Genomic DNA, 25,212 nt, shown 5'->3' with positions numbered 1-25,212 from the left:
TTGGTTAGCAACTTATTTAATTTGCAGGCTATTTGGTTAGCAGAGTGTAGTTTTTGACAGGCAGCAGCCACAGTGTTCCAATTACAAATACAGTGAACATTTCTTGCATGTTAATTAAAAAAAAAAAGACAACGGAGGCAAGTCTAATGTTATTTAACTCACGTAATGTATTTCTGTTTCATCGTCTTGCATGAGAGGCTGCATACCTGGGAAGGTATACTTTCAAACTTACCTACAGTCAACTTTTCATCATACAACAAAATGGGGGCACCTAGTATGTACACTGCTTTAGGGTCATAAATTGCTCATTAAAATTTTCAGGGGATTATTAAGATATTAAGGGTTATATTAAGGCTTGAGTAATAGTATGTTTTGGGATGTGCACACTCAGCCGGGGTAGTTCCTGCTTGCTCGTTCCATTTCAGTTCCACCCAGGTCAGGCCTTTAGAGAAACCTGGATTATCTCACTAACTTACAAAGTTGGCAGAAAGCATAAACCTAAACTTAAAGTTTTAAATGTATCTTTAGACACATATGCTGACATCACAGATGCTACATCAATGTTTTCCTACAGTCTATGGATAACAGCTATTTACCAAACATGTTGCGCACAGCCAATACATGCTGCATTTTGTACAGTGGATGGGAACCCGACTGATCACCCAGTGGTGGATCACGTCACTCGTGTTCATTCACATTCCACAGTCACATGGTGTATTTCATGGGATGCACCTCATTTGAAATGCCGTTCAGACTTGACACACTTGTTGAAAATGCCACATTCAACCAATGACTATCTCACATTCTTCTCAAACAAATTCAGACTCATTTAATATCTGACAATGTATTACTGGAGTTGTTCTGAGCTCAAACTTTGAAACCAAGGTGTTGCTCTCTCATGGGAAAAGAATTGTATTTGTGTAAAGCTTAGGCTTTATTAACCTGCACTCAACTGCAAATGCTTAAATAAGAGAAAATGTATTTTCTCTGGTGTGAAAACAAAAGCTACAAAGCAGGTCGACTAGAGGGATGAAGTCCACAGTGGTTTCTGTCAAATGATAGTAAGACTGTCACACACAATTTCTCCAGGGTTATGTCTGCTTCACCGTATCAACATCAGACTTTCATGTGACTAGCATCTGAGAGTTCCAAAAAAAAGGAGCATGTAAACTAAAAGAAGAATGTATAAAAAAACACATATTGTGTGCAGCTGACACTCTTCAACACTAGCAACCCCTGAAAAAATTGACATCAATCAGGCTGTCAGAAATGTAGTCTACAGACTGATAATACATCACAAACAAGAATAGAAATTCCACCACAAGAAAAACAACAGAAACCCTCTTGGGCCCAAACCAAAATCCTCTACAAAGAAGTTTATCTCCGCTAGCTGCTCTAGGTCAGGTTCCTGAAACCCTTGTGATGACTCTTGATCCCTCGGATCACTTGGTTCTTCCAGCAATCAAATAAGGATTTACAGTAGAAAAAACGATACAATTGGAATCGTCCCATGAAAAAAATGTCCGAAACGTTTTTCAAAGACCCTCATTACCCATAACGCTAAGCTTTTTCTCTCTCCTTTTCCAGAGTACTTGTGTTTTGTAATATCCTCTGGTCATTTTTGCTGTTGCCATGTGTTGAAACAGAGCAATTCATCAAGTTGTTAATGTTAAAATAAAACGTACAACTTGGCAGGCTGGAGTTGATTTGATAACTTTGTACACAGGAGCCACTTAAATGTTTTTATGACTCAGTAACAATGTTGTTAGTCTTTGTCAGTTGAGTTTATACAATGTCAGCCCTGGATTGGTGGACTAAAATTGAATTGTTTTAAGTTGTTTTTCAGTTGGTGCTCGTTAGTCAGTTTCAAGATGGCAAATCAGCTGGCCGAGGTGTTCACTCCAGTTGAAAATGGTGCTGAAAATGGACCTTCAGGTATTGGAGCCATTGTCTAGTTGGAGCAGGTGTTGATGTTCTTGCCGTCAGCAGCATCCTCCACCAGCGCTAAGTGGTAATCAGTGGAGAGTGTAAAGTGTGACACACAGCCCAATAAGCCTCCGATGTACTGTCTGTTTGTGTGAAGAGCTATCTCTTTCATGCCGCCTTCAGGGGGAGAATGTAGAGAAAACCAGTCAAAAGGGGGAGAAAAATAGAAATGCGGGTGTTAAATCATTGTTTGATCTACAGTACATACACAGTACATTATGGGATTTTGAGCTGTGAACTCTTCCTACCAACGTATAGGGGTCCATTGATATTGAGTTGTCTCATCTTTCCAGGTGACCTGCCTGTTTTTGCGCCATAGTCATCCACTGTCAGCTTCCCTGACTGGCCATCTCTGAAGAGATAAGTGATAAGTGATGGTAAACGTATTAGCAAACTTGAGAAACAGTATACACATTCTGTTATGTAATGTATGTATGTGTGTGTTATGTGTTAGGGGTTGCTTGTAGGCAGGAAACCACAGGTGATTATCACCTGGCTCTGCAGTTTCCCTCAGCTATACGGAGCATTTTAGCATCTTTTTGCTCTATGCTTTGGTTTTAAAGTCCCCTGCTTTGATTCAGTCTCACCGTTCTCACATCTATAAAAAAACACTACTGTTGTTCCATGTCTGCTGGGTGTGTGAAGAGGCAACTGTTCGTCATATCAACTTTGTTCTGTTGCCCCCAAGTGGACAAAGAAATCAACTCATGCAGCTTTAAGAAGATGTTCCTTTGTTGAGAGGGAATACTCAAGTTTGCACAGCAGCACAGGGGAATATAGTACAAAGAGTAAAAAAAATACAGTAAACATGTATATATATATATATATACATGTTTACTGTATTTTTACAGTATATATATATATATATATATATATATATATGTCTGAGTTGTAAAATTAAATGAAAGCGAAACACAGTGATCAACACACTTTTAATAAAATATTCTTTTTAGAGCTTACCTCACAGCTTTGACTCTGTGCCACTTCCCATCACTAAAGGTCCCGTTGACAGCAATGTTAACTGCACCACTGCCAAGGTTATAACTACAACAATATGGAAACACACACAAGGAGCTGAGGTAGTTAGAAAGGCTGCAGCGGGTTCACATTTGTGTGGTACTGCCCACTGAAATCCTGTATCTTTTCCAGTTCATGGCCCTGTCACAGTCTTTTTAAAGCTCTGCCTCTACTAGGTGCTTAGCTTTCACTACCTTTGGTGGGATCAGTGTCCCTCTCCATCATCCTCTTCCTCTTCTTCCACTAAACTGACCCTATCTCCCTAGCCTTCTATTAAAAAAAGACAGGGAACAGCAACCACGTGCCAAGCAGGACTTGCAGGACTTGTACCTTGACTTGAAATTATTCTTTATCTTCATATTGTCCTACATAAATAAATACCTGAAGATTAGTGCATCATTTTGAAGGCCCATAGACAGGAAGTCGCTGTTGGGTCTCATTGGACTGTCTCCACGCCATAGCAACAGGCCATCCTTGGCCGTGCTCTTAAAACGCATGAAAAGGTTCGTTCTGGACCCAGACACCCTGAAAAAGAAAATTACAAATTAACTTGCTGAACATGTATTGCAAGCACAATTAAAACAAGGACTTTTGCTGTGATAGTAACAAACATCATCAAAACAACATCACAGTCCAATTTGCGCACTCGTTTCACAACCAACCTTTTCAGGATATCTCTGTTGTCATATGTCAGGTAACTTCGGCCAATGAATTGTGGGATCTCGATGGCTTCAGTCACAGCTGGGCAGAGAAAACATTGTATTTACTTCATATTGTCACAAGGTGGCGGCATCAGTATGTACCTAAATACTCAGGCTGAGCTAGAAGACTAAAAGTGAGGAGAAATAAATGAAAGGAAAAAAGTACATGTATTGCCAAAGGCATGTTGTGCATGTGCATGTGCTTTTTGAATTCATAGAAGAAAACTTACTGTTCAAACAGTAATTCCCACACTCTGTTCAGTGAAAGCATTAAAACAGAGAAGGCATAGATATAGGCTTAGGGGATTTGGTTGTCCAATATATCATTTAATATGACATTATATGACAACAGTAAAATCCCTGAGAAAAAACATTGGTATTGGTAAACAAATTATTAAAAATTAAAGTTTTAAAAATTAAAGTTAATTGCCACAAAAGACAGACATGACAAAAACAGACTTACATTTACTCATAGTCCTTTCACTAGCAAGGACCACAATCAACATAAAATTTAATTATTTATTGATTAACAAAACAGAAAGATTTAAGAGGCTTGCAGTTGCTGAATAGACATATGAAAATGTTATGGGGAAGCTACGATAGGGAAATTTGCCGTAGCACCCGGGCATGACGGACCCCCCCACAACCCTGTGGAGAGGAAGAAGGAGATGAGGAGACTAGACAGACAAAAGGGTGGGCGGGAGGGGTGCACAAAGCAAAAGCTAAGAAGAGAAGATGGGATGTGTGGGTATTTATGGAAATGCCGGGATTGACGTCATTGATGTGTGGCCCCGCTCCTGAAACTCTGTTATTTGCACCAATAAAAGCACATGACAACAGCTTCAAAACTCTATTTTGTAAACCACACATTGCTTTCAGTGATAAGTATCATCTGATATGATGCTCTCTAATCACAACGCACAACACTGTAAAATGGCAGTTGTTTGAACTCAACCACCAAACCAAACACTGAACTGCTGAACTGCACCCATTTTATATCTGTACTATTCACAGTATGTATAGTATGTTAACTGATTAAATGAAAAGCAGAAAAGGGCCCCAAACATGTGTTACTAGATTGATAACTTACACTGCACTGCACTGTAACATTTACTGTATTGTTTTCTTTTTCTTTGTTTTTAACTTTTTACCATTGCTTTTAATTAAATATTTTACACTGCACAGTAACTTTTATTATTTTTTAATGTGTATTTTTTCAATTTCCCTATGTTCCTTTTAAACTTTTTTTATATTTCCCTGTTGCTTTTATGTTTTATGTAAAGCACTTTGAATTACCTTGTTGTTGAAATGTGCTATACAAATAAACTTGCCTTGCCTTACTATGCCAAAAAAAATAAGCCAGATTTTGAAATTGATAAAAATGAACACAACCAACCTTTCTGGCAGTGCTTCCCGTCATACCCAAGGGGGCAGTCACACTCATAACTATCCCACTTTGGCCTGCAGGTCCCTCCATTGGCGCAGGGACTTTCCACACATGGGTGTGCTGAATTTGCTACATTAACTCCACCAGCAGAGCCACTTGTTATTGGGATAGTGCGGTCATTGAGTATGAGCTGGGCAGGTGAAAAGAAACAGACGGAGACAAAGAGGAATAAGAAGGAATAGAAGCTGTGAAAATTAGACACTTGACTCAGATATCAGTTTAGTTGCTGTAAAGATGATATATGCATTGTGATTTTTGACCTACAATTACGCAACACAAAGAAGTATTTTAAAATGAGCAATAATCTTTATTAAACAAAGTGTCAAAGCAACTGTCAGGCCAAGTGAAACTGACTTTATATTAATGATCAAAATGCATTTGTTAGGCACTATGTGTGAATATAGTAATACCTTCTGAATAATTCCAGTGAAAGGTTTTATTACACCCGCTGTCCTCTTGGTTTTATCATATTCTGGTACTCCACCGATATAAAGAGGTGAACTGCAGTTGATCTGAGTGAAAGCTCCCTGGAGAGTAAAAGAAAAGAAATTAGTTAATTATGTCATCTTCCTGCAATCTTCCATATTAAATACTCAAAAGTGCCATTTAGAAAGATCAATTCTGTCTTTGTAAAAGAGAGAATTTGAAGAAACCCTAAAGGTTGATCTTTTGCTTTTATTTGTAATCGATAATTTACTGTGAAAACCTTTTTTTGTAACATGAGTTTAAAGTGGCAGAGGTATATGAAACATTTTTCTCAAGAGCTAGAGGACAAAATTTGGGCCAACATTCACCAGGTGACTCCAAGGGGACATGTTGCTTTGCTTCTGCTGAATATGTTAAAGGGCAAATGTTACTTTCATAGCCTGCAGAACTTACACTGAACAAAATTATAAACGCAACACTTTTGTTTTTGCCCCCATTCACCATGAGCTGAACTCAAAGATCTAATACTTTCTCTATGTACACAAAAGGCCTGTTTCTCTCCAATATTGTTCACAAATCTGTCAAAATCTGTGTTAGTGAGCACTTCTCCTTTGCCGAGACAATCCATCCACCTCACAGGTGTGGCATATCAAGATGCTGATCAGACAGCATAGGTATTGCACAGGTGTGCCTTAAACTGGCCACAATAAAAGTCCACTCGAAAATGTGCAGTTTCACTGTATTGGGGGGGTCCGGAAACCAGTCAGTATCTGGTGTGACCATCATTTGCCTCACACAGTGCAACACATCTCCTTCATGTAGAGTTGACCAGGTTGTTGATTATGTCCTGTGGAATGTTGGTCCACTCCTCTTCAGTGGCTGTGCGTAGTTGCAGTCAGGTCGAGACCTCGATGAGGATGACGAGCATGCAGATTAGCTTCCCTGAGATGGTTCCTGACAGTTTGTGCAGAAATTCTTTGGTTATTTAAACCGATTGTTGCAACAGCTGTCTGGGTGGCTGGTTTCAGGTGATCTTGGAGGTGAAGATGCTGGATGTGGAGGTCCTGGTCTGGTGTGGTTACACTTGGTCTGCGGTTGTGAGGCGGGTTGGATGTACTGTCAAATTCTCTGAAATGCCTCTAGAGACAGATTATGGTAGAGAAATGAACATTCAATTCACAGACAACAGCTCTGGTGGACATGCCTGCAGTCAGCGTGCAAATTGCACGCTCCCTCAAAACTTGCAACATCTGTGGCATTGTGCTGTGTGATGGAACTGCACATTTTCGAGTGGCCTTTTACTGTGGCCAGCCTAAGGCACACCTGTGCAATACCCATGCTGTCTGATCAGCATCATGATATGCCACACCTGTGAGATGGATGGATTATCTTGGCAAAGGAGAGGTGCTCACTAACACAGATTTTGACAGATTTGTGAACAATATTTGAGAGGAATAGGCCTTTTGTGTACATAGAGAAAGTCTTAGATCTCTGAATTCAGTTCCTGATGAACGGGGGCAAAAACAAAAGTGTTGCGTTTATAATTTTGTTCAGTGTAATTGTGTGCAAAGACTAGAAATTACAAAGAGAGTGGATGAGTTTGTTTTCCTGCCCCCCTGTAGTCAGAAATCACATCATGCAGCATTTAACAACACAAACAAAATACCTCAGCAATTCCTTCCATCGGCCTCTGGCTGTCCACCTGAAGGATACCACTCTTTGCTGTGCGAGATACCCTCAACTCATGCCATGTGTCCAGGCCGATTTGCTGTTCACTCCTGGAGACAGGTCATCACATAGAACATAGGCCATGTAGTTAAAAAATATATTAGCAATAAGAAAGGGAAGGACAAAAGTATGAGAGTGCATATGTTTAGTACCTTATTATAGCTCCTCCAGAGCCGCAGTCAAATCTGAACTCCACATATCTGTCCACCAGGTTGATAGCCAGGAAGTCTCCGCTGCCTGCGTCATCACTGTACAGCAGCGTCCCGTGGGGCATCGATGGTCGAAACGTCAACTCAAACTCCATAAAGGACAGATAACTCTGAGAGGACTGAGGCCACGGGATGACTGCGTATGAAAACACTGTCTCATTGAAGAGAGGTGAGGCCAGTGAGAAACCTGAAGAGTCGAAGAGAATAGAGCAGGAAGGAAGGATTTGAGGAGGCATAAGCATTAAGATGATTGAGAGTGAAGAGGAGGAAAAAGAAGGAAATGGACAGAAAGGACATTGGGAGGAGGAAATGAAAGTGGAAGGTTATATTGCATGAAAGCTGGTCTAACATGCAATCAATCCCACTACCTCTAAATATGAAATAATAATCCTCATCTCAACCAATTTTCCTTTGCATTGCACTCAAATGTTCAGTAATTACCTCAAAAGGTCTGTGTGACAATCTATGACAGCCAGTAAGAAGAAACCACAAAGGCTTTGACTTTCTACTTTCAGAGTGGTATAAAACTCCTCTTGTAAACAAGACAAGTGTGTGTGTTTTTGTGTGTGGGTGTGAGAAAAAAAAAGAAAAATAGAGGTGACTCACTCTCTTCACAAAGTGTTCCCCTGAAGCCGAGTGGGCATAGACAAATGTAGCCATCGGCACGGTTTGCAAAGCAGACTCCATCATTGGCACAGCTGACCAGGTCACATACACTGTCACTGCACTCACCTGGCACAGAGTGGCAAGGAGATATAAGGTGATTAGGGTACACTCACAATGTGTATCTACTGTATATAGATAATAAACATTGTTGTTTTGTACATACTGAAATTAATCTTACTGCAGCATAACAGAAAGTTTACATCATGAAATTAAAAAGCTTTGGCTATTTTATGCAGCTTTCAAAGCAATTTTTACTTTTTCTTGCAACAAATAGTTGAAGCTCTTACCACATTTAGAAAATAACGTTCTGCAAAATTCTCTGAGATGATTAGCCATACATGCCTGTTTCCTGCTTAAATGATGAATTGCCTAAAAGCCCATTATTAAAAGGCATTTGTTTTCTGATTGTGACATTTCTTTGATCTCAAGTGGTGGCTCGCATTTTTTTCTTTTTATTTATTCATTTCATAAATTGTTATATATATATCTTTTCTTATGTTTTTTGTTTTGTTACAAGCTGCCTGGTGCTTTAATCAAAGGATCATTTTTTAAACAAACACAAATGACAGTAGCTCCAGGCAATTAGAAAGTGTTGTCATCCCAATTCAAATGGAGCCTTCTAACTTTATTACAATTATTTGTGTAAGTCCAAAATAAGTAGTTTCTCCTTACAGAGGCAAAACTAAAACTGTTACTTATCTGAGCACCACAACCTGAGATCCAGTGCATTATGGGTAGCATGGATACAAATTATCTTCCACAGGCAGCAGCCAAAGACAAACAAATTCATTACACAAACTCCTCACCTATGTCTGCTCCACTCAGAGCTCTGCCCAAAGGCCAGGGTCTGATGTCTGCGGCCTTGTTGTTGATGGTCAGACTTTGAATGCAGCCATAAAAGCCCCGATTTGTCCCTGTCGCCCTGACTAGCCAATAAGTGCTCGGGGATCCACCCACATACAGCGGGGAGCGGAAAGTGATCTTAGTGTACTGGCCCTGAAAGAGTAAAGAGAACAAAATGTGCTTTTTAACAGCAAAAACACTTTGAGGCTGGTCCACAAACTGAATGGACTGAAAGCAAATACTTTCACATACTGTTTTATTAAAATAAACACTGGCATATAGAAGAAGAGAAACCCATATTTAAATAAAATTATCTAATATCAGATAGGAAAAATATTATGTAAAGACATTACATATTTAAGCCATTATCTTATCACCTGTATGTGTTACTGTTACCTGTGAGCGTCCAGATATGGGGGTGTCGTTGTCCATACGCAGCCAGCCGCTCATGCCATCTCTGAAGATGGTGACTGTGTGCCATTGACCAACAACAATACGACTCTCACTGACTATTTGAGCTGCTCCTGTACCACAGTTAAACCTGAGTGACACAAAGTGCTGTAATAAGCACAAATAGTACGCATCTTTTAACTATTTAACTCAAATTTCCCATTTATATCTCTCTATATATTTTTTTATTGACTTTTTCCGCCTTATTTCACAGAACAACAATTCTCTATGTGCTTGTTCTAACGCCTCACTGAAGATATATTGTGCTTACACTGAGAGAAATATTCAAGACACAATGAAATCAAATGGAACAGTTTTATGAATGTCTGTAAAAAAAAACAAAAAAATCCATTTCTGAGTTATGAATGTTTCCAAACTAAATGAAATACATCGGCCATCATGGTTCTGTTTACATCCCCCATACACTGGTTTATACAAGCAGTTTGTCAGTTTTCCTCTTTGATGCTTTAAAATAATTGTTTTGTGGCATTCATGAAACTTTTTTTTCTGAAAAACACACATCTTTTACAATCAAAGTTTCTTATAACCAACAGTGTGTGGCAGTTAACATAATTTTAAAGTTGTGTATGCTGTGTTTGTCCACCAGGCAGACCTGTCAGAATCTCAACCAGTGAGTGAAGTTAGTTACAGTTTTCATCACCTGTAGTGCAGCTTGCCTCGCACCAGAGCCAAAGAGGTAAAGTCTCCACGGCCGTGTTCATTCTCTCCACAGTATAGCAACAAGCCATCCTCAGAGTCTGCCTGTACCACAGAGAAACTGTTTCAAAGCTCTTTTCACGCTTTTGAAAGACAGCGGTGGAAAAAAAAGTGATGGAGCTTTACCTTGAACTCCAAAGTGATCTGAAAGGTCTGGTAAGAGTTCTTCAAGGGTTCAAAGGTCATGTGAGAGTATCCATAGAACCTGGGAAAGTTCACCGGTACCACTGAAGAAGAACAGAGGATAAAATGTAATGAATTTATGCTTGTTGGTACAAAAGTTGGACGTGGTACACCACACAATTGACAGCTGTCTCATCAGAGCACTTTTTGACTGCTAAGCTCTTTTACTAAGGCTTGTACCCAACGGCACTCCCCTCACCCTCAGAGCATGTGTCCCCTCTTCGTCCAAGGTTGCAGTGGCAGCGTGAGCCTCCGCTGTCGTAATCACTGAGACAGAAGCTGTCGGGGGGGCACACCGTATCATCGCAGGTCAGGTCATACACACGAGGTTCCTCACCTTTCCAGGGGGACATGGTTGGGGTGGTCGTGGTGGTTGGGAAAGTGATTCTAAGGTGGATCAGAAGAGGAAGAAAGATAAAAAACTTTAGTGTTCCGTTTTCTGAGAAAACACGGTTTTCACAGCTCATAGTCAGTGGTATAGCTAATAAATATGTTTTACCTTCAAATGCAATTTTCTTCTCTGTCCTCAGGTTTTACTGAAGCACATTTCAATTTCTAAATTGCCCATTTTCCTCAGAGATACTCGGAGATATATTTTTATGAAAATAATCCAACAGATCAAACAGCAAAAAGCATAATGTTCACCTAAATGCAAGAGAACCGTCATAAGGTTTGCTGCCCTTAATGACATGCTGTACATCACAACTAACAGAATGACAGCTCACTGCTCCAGTCACCATCTTTATCAAATAACTAAGTGGCAGAGCATGAAAAAGGTAAAGTGTAGGTAGCTTTTAGAAGAAAGCAGAAAGCCAGGAGAGACAGCAATCTATCAAGTGTAACAGCAATAAGAAACTTAAGGAATTAGCTGTAAATGTTGAAGTTTTTCTTTAAAAGAGAGGCCATTACCTCATCCAGTTACTGATAAACAGCAGTTACATCTAAAACGGATTAATTCAGTAAAACCAACATCAAGGTCAACCAAGTCACATCTTACCTGGTGGTGGTAAGTGGGGCAGTAGTTGTGGTGTCAGTAGTGGTACTGGGCTCTGAGCTGGTTGAGAAAACCAGATCTGTGAAGTCTCGGAAGATGGATGAGGTGGTGGAGAAAGCAGGAGGGGCAGTGATGTTGGAGGGAGCGATGGTGTTCATACGGTAAAAAACGTTCCGACCAGACGACGGACCAGAGCGTGAACGGAGCTGGGACTTCTTGTTGTCCTGATTGGTAACTGGGAGTGGCTTCAACTAGTGAAAGGACAGAGGACAGAAATTAAAGAAAAAGAATGATAGAGAAATAAACATGTAAGGATGTTAAACTTAATTTCCTTTCCACTAATGTTTTGAGTTGTTAAATTTCATTTACAAGGTTAAAAACACTTAAAATATTTTCCCACCCAGCTGTGATACGTAATAACCCACCTCTTCAATGAATATATCATAATCAGAGTCATCAATGTCGAAGCCATCTTCATCTTTGAGCCTTGAATCTGTGATGTAACGCCCATAATCACCACTGCCAACATCTGATGCACCTGTTTGGGATTTCAAAAACGATACAAGATTTTTTTTTTTACATGTTTTTAAAGATTTCATTATTTGATGTCAGTTGTAAAAAACAAAAAACAACAACAACAAAAAAAACACAGGACGATTGTGGTGAAATGGATGAAGAGTCAAAAAAAATTGGTCGAATGATGAAATACAAGTCAGTGGTTAGTAAATACACTAAATGCTGGTTAGATCATCAGAGAACAAGAAGCAATGGGGGTGGCACCGCAAATACACTGTAAAGTCCAAATTAACTACTAGTTTCTTCTTGAAAATCAAACATTTCCATCAGTATTACAGAAAAATAACAATGACAATGAAAATGGCACCAACAACAAACAACCATGCTGTCCAGTTCATATGAAGAGATGATGTGGCTGTACTGTGGTTATGACCGCGTTCCTATGATGAATGACCATGATCACTGATGATGCTTTGATGATCACAGACATTAAATAAGGGTAACAGTTTTTGGCCCAGTGGTTCTACCTGTTAGCCTGTACGCAGGCTGCTGCAGCACGTACCGAAACATGTCTCCTCGATACAGAACGGCAGCTCGTAATGTACAAAGACAAATCCAGATAGTGAATACAGTGAACATGTTTTTTTGGTTAGCTACTGCAATTGCAGCTTATGTATTTTACCGACCTCCTTAATTAATCAGTAAAAAATTGTTCCAATATAAAAAGCTGAATACAACTTGACTGGTTTTCGGTAAGATAAATAAAAGACATCTTAACTAGTTATCCCCTTTATTAAGACCTTGCATTAATGTTATATTCGGTACATATATGTTGGATGAAAGAATATAACTTCTATTTGAATCTCATGTATGTTGTACAAATTTGTGTAAAGGCTGTGTAAAATGAGTGTAAAATATTAAAAAATTAATTTCAACAAAATAAAGTACAAAAATATGGAAAAACAGTGTATGTTTAATGTGACAACCCCCTTGCCATCCACTCTACCTTGAGGAAGCCTAATCTTAGCTTACATTACAACATGCCCTCCATCTTGTCTCCTTGCTCTTCCACTTCCCCATCCACAGTATCAAATACACAAAGTTCACTATGCTGCTAGTTAAGCAAGGGAATTGAAATATACGTTAACTGTTTACTTAATCAAATATCTCATAGAAACTTAACTATTAATCCTGAATGGATGTCAAGATTTAAAGTGCTAATTAGCACAGCCTAATAGCACTAAATCCTGAATACTGAGTGCTGGCATACAGGGAGGGGGGATTGCAAAAAAGCCCTCAGCAAACTAATCTTCTGTTGTGTAACAATCCATAACACCAAGTCTCCAACCTCTAAACACACACACACACACACACACACACACACACAGACACACACACAGACACAAAAACTGTCACAGTATGTCAGTCAGTCATTCAAGCCCACCCCCACTGTTCACTCAAGCATCGATGCATTATGTGCATGCGTGTGTGCATGTGTGTGTGTGTATCCACCAGGGGTGTGGATGGGCAGAAAAGGGGTCTGGCATCCCGTCCTTAATCCCATCTGCTGAGACTCGGACGTAACCGGCTTTTATCCCCTGCTAAGAAATCACGCTTCTTTGTCTCTTCGTTTCTGTCCGTCTGTCTGTCTGTCTGTGTCTGTCGAACTGACTCATTTTGATCTGGTTTCATGTAACTTTCATTGCCATCATTCTCATTAACCGCTTCCTAATATTATCTCTCTCCCTGTCAACCTCACTAGCTCTGTCTCTCTGTCTCTGAGCAGTGTAGCAGGACTTAGGGCACTTAATTCAGTCAGAGCAGTTTACAACGGTTTGACAGCTAGTTTGACTTAACGTGTGAATCAGAAGCTTTCTAGAGTCAGCGACGTGGTGTGTAGGTCACAGAAAAAAAGTCATAATGTGATTGCGTCTACATGGCTCTTTTATTTTAATAGTCATATATAATCATACCCTTAAAGCCTGATAAGCATCCACTCACACACATACAATCACACACACACAGGCGCGAGAATAACATTATGCCCACAAATTTGTAGGTAAAATTGCTTGAATGTCATAGTCCTCAATCCATCAAGACATTGCTGCATGTATGTGTATGTACGACCTGTGTGAATGTGTGTGTGTGTGTGTGTGTGTGTGTGTGTGTGTGTGTGTGTGTGTGTGTGTGTGTGTGTGCTTTAATATCAATCAGTCCTGACTCTCCCCCTCCCCCATGTACCACCAGCAGTGGACTACATCAACAATAATAAAGTAAATGACTCTGTTGCTCTCTGTCTCCATCATCCAGGGCTCCAGTCAGAAAAGCAACTGACACACTGGCAGGTGTTGTCCTACATTCAAGCAAATGCTGAAAGAGGCAAACTGTCAGACCTGAAATAAATGATTTTATTCATTTTCACTTGTGTGTTCACACTCTCTTCACATGATGATTTGAGGAGGTTTTCTGAGCCTCCCAAAGACCAACAAAACACAGAAATTTGGAAAAAGTGTATTCAAAATGACAAGAATGTTATATATATAGAATATTATATTGTGAAATTACATGAGATGTGACATCTTTTATAATCTTTTCTCTTTTGTGCTTTATCTCCAGGCCAAAAATGATCAGCTTCATATTTTCATTTAGAAAGTTGGGCTAGGGTCAGACAGAAAGGTAAGATGTGAAGATACAATAAAGTTAGCACATTTTGTAATGCAGAATGAAGTTCTAATGGTTGTCTTTACATGTTGTTTGCAAATGATGCGAGATACAGTTTCTAAAACTTGTTTCACACTACGGGGAGAAAATTGTGACTGTCTCCACAGTAACGTTGGGATTTATACAGTGCGGTTGGACATGATAAATGTTTTATTGTGATGATAACTTTGGTGATGCAAAATTAAGCATAAGCAGCGTCTGTTTAGTTCTATATGGGTGTATTGTTGAAACTAAACTGAAACTGACTTTGTTTTGAACAGTGATTGAAACCAGACTAACGAGGGAGCTGAGATTGAGCTCTCCTGGCTGTCAAATCATAGCACGTTGGCTCAGAGATCAACATTTGGCCTTACCGAGAGTGCGCACAGGGTTGTTGATCTGGCTGGGTGGGCTAGCTCCATGCACGTTGACTGCCCTGACAACAAACTGGTACTCTGTTTCAGGTAATAACCCCTTCAAAACCATGGAGTTAGTCTCAATGGGCTCACGAATGTACGTCCACTCCGTGTCCATTTCTGGCCTGTGAAACGACAAAATAACTTGTTTAGGTTTTGTTTTCTGACAACATGTGTATTGTGGATGATGATATGATTTTGCAGGAATTCTCCTGCTGGTGTTCCTGCAAAGTCTATAAGTGACTACAAAGAGTATGATTACTACAGACTGTATACAGAATTCATATTCACGAAAATGCAGAATAATCTTTCAAACACAATATAACAACCAATTGATTGAGATGGGGTGTTTTTTTCATTATGTTCCAATTTTTCAGGGCCCTTTAAGTATTATTTTCAGCTTTAATCAGAGCATTGGTTTGGGTAAAAACAGTGAAGCAAAAAACTAAATGATGAACTCCTGAACTTTCTTTTTCCTGCCTATCATCTCCAGCTGCCATATTTTTGCGCTGATTCTGGGCGCCTGGAGCCACAACTATCTGTTGAATAGGGTCATCTTCACCACCACTCAATGTCTCTCTTCAGCAAGGCCTCTTTTGATGTAAGGGGAGAAAGATCTGCCTCTGAGATGGCCCTTCTGTGTGGAAAGAAATGCCCCTGCTTGCAAAAACAGACACTTATTCATGTCTACTCTGTCACAGTGACAGTTTCTCTGCCTCTGTCTCTCTCTCTGTCTCACTGCCTTTGCTCAGTCACAGGGTGTTAACTCTGCATGAAGCGCAACACTACTGTGTTTTTTTAAGCTTGTTTCATTTTCTATCTTTACAACTTTTTTCTTTTAAACAGTTATTATAGGGGCATTTTTAAATTATTACTGGCTTTTTTTTCATTTGTGTCTGGCAAATCATCAGAGGACTCCAGGCAAATTATTTCTGACCTCAACTTCCTTGACACTGTAGCCTGAGGACTCGTCTAGGGACATGGAGACATGGCATATGTGTGTGTGTGCATATACTGTTTATGTGTGTGTAAGGCTGAACACTCCCCAGCAGAGAATGAAATTCATTCTTTCATGTGTTCCAACTGACCCTTGAGTCAAACACAAATGGTTACATTAAGCAGACCAGTAGAGGCCATATGAAATTCACTGTAAAAGAGATCTGTGTGTTATGTATTACTGTATAGCAGAGGTGGAACCAAGTCATCGTTTTGCAAGTCACAAGACATTGCACTCAAGTCCCAAGTCAAGACTGACAAGCCCCAAGTCCCAAGTACTAAACTCTGTGTTTCAAGTTGTAAACATGTCATTAGACCCCCGCATATGCAAACAAAATGATCTTTGGTATAATTTTTTTCCAAGTGGTGTGTAGCAACATAACATTCTTCATGGTTCTCTCCTGCAACTTTATTGGATGCTGTTGGATTGGTTCAAACAAAGTGGATCAGGGGAATTTGGTGTCAACTTGCTGGGAATGAGTAGCATTCGTGATTCATGATGAAATAAAGGAAAATGAAGTGATTCATGCATGCACACTTTTTAAATAACATACTTTTTAATCTCTGGAAGGTATCAAGTATTTTTAAATCAAAAGGCTCAAGTTGAGTTGATCAAAGTTGTGGACAAGCACAGAAACGTCGGGAAAGCTATAACTTCCTCACACAAGTCCTTTTTTGAATTTGTCAAGTCGAGTCATTAGGTTTGTGACGATGTGAGTCTGTTAAACTTCCGTTATTTTAACTTTAAAGGTTGAAAAAGCCTAATTTATATTCTGTGTCTACTTATCCCAGTTATATTTATTATATTATTCTTATATATAAGAAGGTGTTTAAATTGAAAGAGATAATTCAACATTTTGGAAAATACTCTTTATTTGCTTTCTTGCTAAGAGTTAGATGAGAAGATCGATATGACTCTCATACCTACTTATCAACATTGCCGGTAAAGCCAGGAGTCAATCATTTTAGCTTAGCATAAAGACTGGAAGCAGTGGGAAGCAACTAGCTTGACTCACTTCAAAGGTTCAAAAGCCCTACTAGAACCTCTAAAGCTCACAAATTAACATGTTGCATCTAGTTTGTTTAGTTTGTTGTTTAGTTTTGGTTTTAAAGGAAGTGTCCACTGGTTGTCTGGAAACCTCACAGTGACAGCAAAACCCTCAGAAGCCACTGCACACGGCCAAAATATAGTCCCAGTGTAACGGAAGCCAGAGAGGTTGTGCAGTGGTTCGCCTCCCGTTCGAGTCAGGACCTTGCAGTTCAACTTGGGGCCAGTTACACCAGCACAGAACCTCAAACAAGTCCAGTTGCCCTTGATTTTAACCCACTTCGGAGAATCTTCAGACATGATAATTCCTCTTAAAACCACAACTGTTTTTTAAGTTTCAGTTTCTGTACAGATATAAATATACAAACAGTCTTAAGCTAACCAGCTGCTGGCTCCAGCTGCATATTTACCATACAGACATGAGAGGGGTACTGATCTTCTTCTCTAACTCTCAGCAAGAATGTGAATACATGTATTTCCCAAAATCTATCTGAGTAGAATTTGGGTTTGATCAATGTTTAGCCCCACAACTAACACTTGCACCAATGGACCCATCAAGTGAGTTGTTAAATAAGCTACGTGGTAGCAGTGTTTTGGGAAAAGGCCAATGTTTAATAAACAAAGTTTTATTAATTGCATTCTGATCAATCAATTATGACTGACCTGATGTAAGCCACCAAGAAGTGAAGGACAGGTGCGCTTCCCTCACTCTCTCCTTGCTGCCATGACAACGCCAGCTCTGTGTCAGATACAGCCATGACAACCGGCTGAGTGGGGGGAGATGGGGGCATGCACATTTCTAATGGAACAGGAAGAAATTGAAATTAGTGACTTCAGAACACTACTACAGTAGAAATAACAGCATCCACTGTAAAATGGGCTCCTACCACTCACGTATTCTTACCATGTGAAGCAGTGCTGATGTCTCTGGGCATGCTTGGTCTGCCTTCACCTGCCCAACCATACGCTCCAACAGTGACTCTGTACTTAGTGTTCACCTTTAGGTTAAAAATGTCCACATCCTTGAAGGCGGCATATAGGGGAGTCAGGGTAGAGTTACAGATAGACATGGAAAAATAAGCAAGAGTACATCAGCGTGGATGGCTAGAGGAAGAGAAAGGGGACAAATAATATATAAAAAATACAAGGGGCAGTAAGAAAAAGAAGGAAAGATGTTGGAAGAAGAGAATGCTAAATTACTGATCGGGAATTATTTCAGAATATAAGTAGAGTAACTGTGATACTCACAAAGCTTGCTTGTCCGTCAAATTGCCCCTTGAAAATAAGAGCAGAGGTATCTATAAACGTCTTATCAGGGTAATACTGCTTTTGAAGCATGTTGTTTTTCAGTGTACTAATAAAGCAGCACTGCAAAGATTTTGTTGGCTATACAACAGCGGAGAGGCAGATCAAATTTGGGTGGTGGTTTTTATGGAAATTGTGACATTTCTTTCTAAACATGTTCACCACTGATTTCCAAGTGAGAGATTAAAGGTTAAAAGTCAGTGTACTCACAGTGGTCAGCATGTCCAAGCTGAGAGGCACCTCCATTAAAGACGCTGTACCCACTGGGCGTCCATTCCTCATCTCTGTATAGAAGACCTGAAAATCATACACAGATTGTCAAAGACAAAGACACATACAAACACATTTTTACATGACAATCTGTCATATCCTAAACATATTTTTGAAGTGTTGGGTTTGACAGGCTCCCATAAATGTGATGTTTGTTATGTTGGATCAAAGCACCATTTTCTTAACCTTTCAGCTCTTATATTATCAAGACATGGCAGTGACAATGTCAACATGGCATAATGAGGAGGAAATACTACGAGGAAACAGGATTATTTATGAACTTTCAAAGTGATTGGCCAAATGAACGCACATGTTTATCTGTGAGTCGTGGGGAAGCTAGGTAGCGGACTAATCCTCTTAGTGCAGACATATGGTCAAAAGCAGAGCACACACAGTCACACTGATCCACACTTTGTTAATGGTTGACTCAAAACAAACACAAGAGAGGAAGGAAGAAAGGAAAGAAGGAAGGAAACTGGGTTCTGCTAAGACATTATTATTCATTCTAAATATATTTTTTTAAATGAAACATACAAGAGGACAAACAAAAGAGACGGACACGTCAGAATGAAAAAGGAAAGGAGAGACTCCTTTTTCAATTCAGCATTCAGTCCACTTTATGCAAAAACAATACACAATACCAGTACAAATCTATCATTGCATATCATTATATTTATGTCCATTTTGGTCAACCACGAAAACCAATTCCCGCTTTGATGCAGAGATTCCCTAGAGCCACGCAAAAACTCCAGTGACAAGGAACTAAATAAAGATTTGTGACCATGTCTTCCAGAGCTATATTGCCCGAGGAAAATCATAAATTTGGCAGTGAAGGGGTTCCATCAAAACAGCAAAATTTCAAAATATCAATCTAGTCCTCAAGGCCATCTTGCTGGACATATTTGACAGGCACTTTAAGAGCAAGAGGGAAAAAATGGTGGCGCCCACCCACATCAGTGGCTTGCAGAGGGACATGGCTAGATATTTTCTTTTTCTCTTGGTTTTGAACAGTTTGTCTGGATCAATATAGCAGGACAAGTGGATTACAATTATTGGTGATATAAAATATACTATATCTATAAATGTATAGACTAATATCAACAATATGTAAAAAAAAAAAAAAAAAAAAAAAAAAAACTGAAAGAAATGGAACACATTATAACTATATTTCATTAAAAATTGTTTAATATCTGCCATAAAATTTAGCAGTCACACTCAAATGAAAATAATACATAGAGTATTGCCACATCTGTTTAATGATTTCATGTAAAATCACAGTTTGTGACTACCTTGTATCCTGTGATGGTGCTCACATGTCGCCGGGGCATCTTCCATCGTACACTAAAGGCAGTACAGTTGATTGTCTCCAGCTGGATGTCTAATGGAGGACTCAGACGATCTAGTTTATACAAACACACAGAAAGACACAGTGAGGAAAACAGAAGATGTACAAGCGGGAAAGTATCATCGTGACTGGGCATAAGTCACTGGGCAAACTGTTCATTTGATTTGTTAGCTGTGATGGATTACTGAACCAAGACGCAATTAATGTTAAATTTATTGTACATGGCAGCTTGAGACCAATCTGTAAAACGTCATGTGATGTTTTGTAGCATCTCAGCATCTTCCAAGATCAGCATAAAATATTAAACTTAACTTAATTACTGTTGTAATTGATGTATTTACATTAACAGTGGCTCAAATGTGATATGTGCACAGTTAATTATTACTCAGTTCTACAGTTCCTCTCACCTTCTGTTTTAGCGTTTTAGAGTCTTTCAGTTTATTGTTTTGGTTTTCCAGCCCACTGTTTTTGTCACTGTCAGCGCTCTCTTTCAGCATAATTTCAAAAATCTCTGAAAAACACACTTTTAGCAACAAACAGCTGACTGACAGAGTTATAGAGCGAATATAACTGGGGAGCACAGTGAAGCCAGAAATTTCCCTTAGGTGTTGGTGGACCCCCAAACTGGGCAAAAATTAGAGTAAATATTAGTCTAGATTCACCAGGTGGCCAGAAACTCAGCTTGAGATGAATGGTGACGTTGCTCTGTATATGCTGGATGTTTAAATGGCTTGCAGACATTCATCAATGAAAATGTGAGAATGTTGTGTTTCCAGCTTGTTTCTCACGCAGCGGGCAATAAAATGTCTTAAGGGAAGCTTAATAAAGATAAAATACTTTGAACACACCTTTACAACTTCAAACGTCATCCTTGGGAAAATTACTTTTAGAAAAAGTATATCAATTGAAAACGAATTTTAGCTATTTTCAGAAGAATAAAGAGGTTGCACTCTGTGAAATAAATTGGCTGCCTATTATATATAAATGATTTGTCAATAGTTCCATGAGTTTTGAACAAAAGCAAGTCGTTGCAATAGCCAATGATAATCCCAACAGAACCTACACCGTAATTTAGCTTAGTCTATTTGAAGGTGCAAAAAGGACCGTTTAAAATGATATAACCTTTAGCTTGATGAGCGTGCCTGATAATATCAACTGACTCTGACTTCTCATGTAATTATTTTCATGGTGTGAGTTATTCAATCCTGGGTGCTTGTGTGACACTTCAAGACACTGTGATTGCACTTCCCTTGTCCGACTGTGGCCTGAAAACACTTCAGAAGCCTCTTATAGATGAAAGAGAGAGATTGAGGCATAGAGCTATAGATCATCAATGCCCCTGATGACCTAGTATGCATTGCATGGAGAAACATAAGCAGACAAGGACCCCTATAGCCTCATAGCCATACACGTAACATGTACACAAAGTAGAAGATTAGTACCATCAAAAAACTCCATAAAAATTAATTAAACAAAAACATTATGTATTATAAATTAATTTATTATGTGTGATTTAAGAGTGCATTCTTATATGGTCTAAGAAAAGGTGCATTGCCTCCTACTGTCGGCACGGTGCACAGTTACATATCAGTTAAGGTCAATGTAAATAATTTCCTTTTTTGTCACTATATTAGCCATAACTGAACCTTCACTGCTGCCTAAGTCACGAAATAACATAATTCCCTGGTATAGACTGACATGGGGATCAAACAGAAGTTAATAGAGCTCTGTAAATTGAAATCTCATGTAGTTACAGCACTGCTCTTTTTTCTCTCCTCTTTATTTCTTGCGACTCCCCTCTTCCACTTCCTGTGTAAACCTCTCTCCTGTCCTCTTGAATCCTTTCCTGTCGGCATCTCCCCTGCTTTCTCAAACCAACGTCCCTGCTCTTCCATCCAAGCGGTTAATTCAATATGTCAGCTGAATTCCCTGATCATCCATATCTCCCCAGGGGTGTGGCCCAGCGAGCGTACTGGTGATCTGCACTCATAGAATTAGAGCAGATAGAGAGGGGGCTTCTTAAATCATTATCTTCATGTCCATCAACATACAGCAGCTTACAGCGGTGCTGCACGTGTAGGTTGGATACAAAGTTTAATACTCCGAGGGACTGGAGAGAGACTGTAAACTCAAATCAACAGGAATCTGAAAACATGGACATTAGACCTGAAACTGGTGGATTATTTTTGGCTAGAAAGACTATTCTGTATTCTGTATCCTGTTCCTGTACAATCTGTTGCCACCGCTAATGTAAGACCCTGACCCTGGATTTTCTCTTCAATTTCTTGTTACCCATTGGCTGATACCAATACATCTGCAAGAAGCTAATATCTAGTTTAAGTCCAAACTGTGCTGCTGCACTTTACTGTTTCAAACGTGTAAATAGAGACCTTTCTTCATCTGTTATGCTGCCTTGACAAGAGCTTTCAAGCATGTTTAGGCACTGGGCTTTTCATTTATGTTGAGATTTCAATGCTCCGGACACTTTTATAGCACTCTGGTCAAAAAGGTGCCCACATTACATCTGTTGTTCTCACGATTGTCCAATTTTAAATTCAGATATCATATTTCAGAACAAACCGCCTGCTCCATTATTCTGATTTATATCTTCACCTTCAAAGTCAGTCACATGATAGAAGTGCCGCTCTTTCCAGGTCTGAGTCATCCCAAAGTGAACGACCACTAAAGACACTTGCTGTTGTGCTCCTCTTCAGTATGGCTTACGGAATAGCATATAAACATTGAATTTGAATGGGAAAACCAAACTGTTTCTCATAGTGGTTATATTTTCATTGTCTTTCACCAAACAATACTGTTTGCACTGACATGTTAGAAAGGCTTATTTAAAATGCATGTTTTCAAGTTCAGCTATAAATTATAGTAAGTGTAAGAAATACATGTCCATAAATCATTCAGTGGTTTATTCTAAGCAGGGATAAAGCCGTCAAAACCCTGAAAAAAAGTAAGACCACCTTAGGGAGAGGCGTCATTCAATCTTAACTCTTTATTACTACCAGCTTTGTTATGTAAAGGCTGATGTGATTCATCTGGACAACAAGCCCTGTTGACATTCTCCCCTCCCCTCAGAATGAGGCCTGAAAGACCTCAAAACAACAACAAAAAAAACCCACACATACAAATGTCACTGGCAGTCTTGAAGACAGAACTACAGCCGCCCTCTGTGTGGCAGTCCCAACTGCGGCGAGTTTCCTGTGCTGACAGACAGTTGTAATAGTCAGCCTGCTATGGCCTGTGGGTCCCAACGAGTCAGCAAGGGAGAAACACGACATATAGAGACTGACAGTGAGAGAAAAGGGAAGTGATGGAAAGAGAGAAAGAAGAGGAAAATGGAAGAAACAGGGATGGAAAAAAGTGTTCAAGGTGACAGAATATCAAAGAAAGATGGAGACGGGGGAGAGAGAGTAGTGGAGGTGACGAAATCAGCATCCAGGGATTTTCTGCTCAAAGGAGCACATTGGCAAGTTTTGGTGGGTGTGCTGCTGGTCTAAAGCTGAATATTTCCCATTTCTTTCTTCTTTACTTTCGATCTATTTTTCCTTGACACATATTTGCATATTCTGTAAAATGTATCAAATAGTCTATGAACAGTTTTTGTCAACACAAGCAATTTTTAATAAAAGAAAACTGTTTTTCTCCAAGTTATGCCCATGTTCTATCCCGCCTTAGCCATGAAAGTCTTGATTCAAATGAAAGTCCTGCCTCAGAAAAGTCTTACAGTTACTGTGGATTTTGTTAATGTTCAGGCTTAAAATTGAGTTTTGTGCTGCTGCTCAGTGACTAAAGAGGCGTGGGTGAAACAGTCTAAGAAACATGTTGCTTGGCAGATTTGGTTGTAGAATAAACACTTTTATGCTATATGAACAGGGGAATCATTTAAATTACATGATGATGATGATGACGATGGTGTGTTTTTGTGATAATGAGCATCCAACAACTAAAGCTGTTTGTATTTTCCAGTCTTTCTCACCATAAACTAGAGCTTGAGGGCTTTACAAGTTTATATGTGTCACTTGAGATTATTGTGATCTATTTAACTTAATATTATACTTAACTTAAATTAGTAAGTACTTCACTTAATATTATATTAAGCAATAACTCAAATGTAACATGACAAAGACTGAAAGAAGGCTTAGTGATACTGGTATAATCAAACAAATGGAAAGATGAGCCCACACCAATGCTGCCCTCATACACAATGATTCAATATAAATGTACTGTTTTATGTACTATTAGTATTATTATTATTATTACACCTTCTCAAATCTGGCAGAAAAGTCAGTGGGTGAACTTACCAGATCTTCGAACATTTGATCTTCTTGTACAATAGCAAATACTGGCTGTGCATATTGCAAAGAGAAGTAAGTATAAAAGACTCCTTTCTTTACATGTAGATTCCATGTCTTCTTCTGGTGGAAAGTTTAAAACGGTCAAATGTTCATTTTATTACACATTCAAACGCACTTGTGACTGTAAATGTAACTAATCCCTTCGCTGAAAAAAAGTCTTGATAAAAAAAAATCGCTACTTTATCCAAATTTTGGAGCAAACGCCATCCGAAGACAGGCATAAATTGACCGAGAGGAAAGGGCAGCGACGGTTTGACACTGATAAGATTACAGTCTGCAAAAGATCAGTGGGTTGGACACTTTAACGGACGGACAGACGCCACTGTGCTCCAACAGGCACGCGGACAGACGATGGAGAGGGTTGCACCGACGATTCACGCGTAATGCGCAAAAACTAAAACAGAATGGTGGGCACGATAATTTTTTTACGCACGAATCTCGCCTTCGTTTCACGGTCTGCTCCGCGACTTAGACAGCAAATGAGATGGACAGCGAAGTGCAGGAACGCGGGGCCATTTAGAGCTAAGAGGATAACAAGCCCCTAATCCGCACACTGGACACAGATGGAAAGCGTGTCTTGACGCAGACGCAGGGGAGCCGCTCAAGCAACAGACACTCCATAAAAGTATACAGTGCGTGCGTGTGTGTGTGTGTGTGACTGTCCGTGAGTACAACAATGACCAAAGAAGGCAAAACAATGAATCCTTTAATTAATGCCCTAACTGATGTACTCATTCATATGTGACTACAACTGCTCAGCCAACTGAGTGTCCAGTGTGATCTCAACCTGAAAAAAATGAAGCAAAGTTTGAAGAAGGGGAGTGGTCTGTGAGTGTGTCTAAACTTACAATGTGCTTGAGCCTGTGTATTTAAGAGAGATAG

The 25,212-nt window shown here is 39.5% G+C and overlaps 1 protein-coding gene across 1 annotated transcript; it reads right to left on the bottom strand.

Moving 5' to 3' along the window:
- On the bottom strand, positions 1–25,124 carry LOC119892510 (pikachurin). The gene is made up of 24 exons (XM_038704784.1): positions 24,277–25,124; positions 19,908–20,017; positions 18,559–18,645; positions 18,292–18,318; positions 17,948–18,065; positions 17,707–17,842; positions 14,958–15,124; positions 11,793–11,905; positions 11,371–11,618; positions 10,573–10,760; positions 10,317–10,417; positions 10,135–10,235; positions 9,420–9,564; positions 8,987–9,176; positions 8,121–8,246; positions 7,458–7,701; positions 7,244–7,355; positions 5,562–5,678; positions 5,101–5,281; positions 3,666–3,744; positions 3,385–3,528; positions 2,947–3,030; positions 2,235–2,338; positions 1–2,103 (listed from the first exon to the last, which is right to left on the bottom strand). Exons 1-24 carry the CDS (start codon positions 24,380–24,382, stop codon positions 1,952–1,954), a joined length of 3,180 nt encoding a protein of 1,059 aa, XP_038560712.1. The 5' UTR covers positions 24,383–25,124; the 3' UTR covers positions 1–1,951.
- Between the last annotated feature and the right edge of the window lie 88 nt (positions 25,125–25,212).

The sequence above is a fragment of the Micropterus salmoides genome, unplaced genomic scaffold (genome assembly GCF_014851395.1).
Source record: "Micropterus salmoides isolate LMB-PRFRI ecotype aquatic unplaced genomic scaffold, ASM1485139v1 Ms_hic_scaffold_7, whole genome shotgun sequence".
NCBI classification, from domain to species: domain Eukaryota; kingdom Metazoa; phylum Chordata; class Actinopteri; order Centrarchiformes; family Centrarchidae; genus Micropterus; species Micropterus salmoides.
Note: the sequence above shows the minus strand (reverse complement) of the source record. Positions and strands in the feature narration are given on the sequence as shown.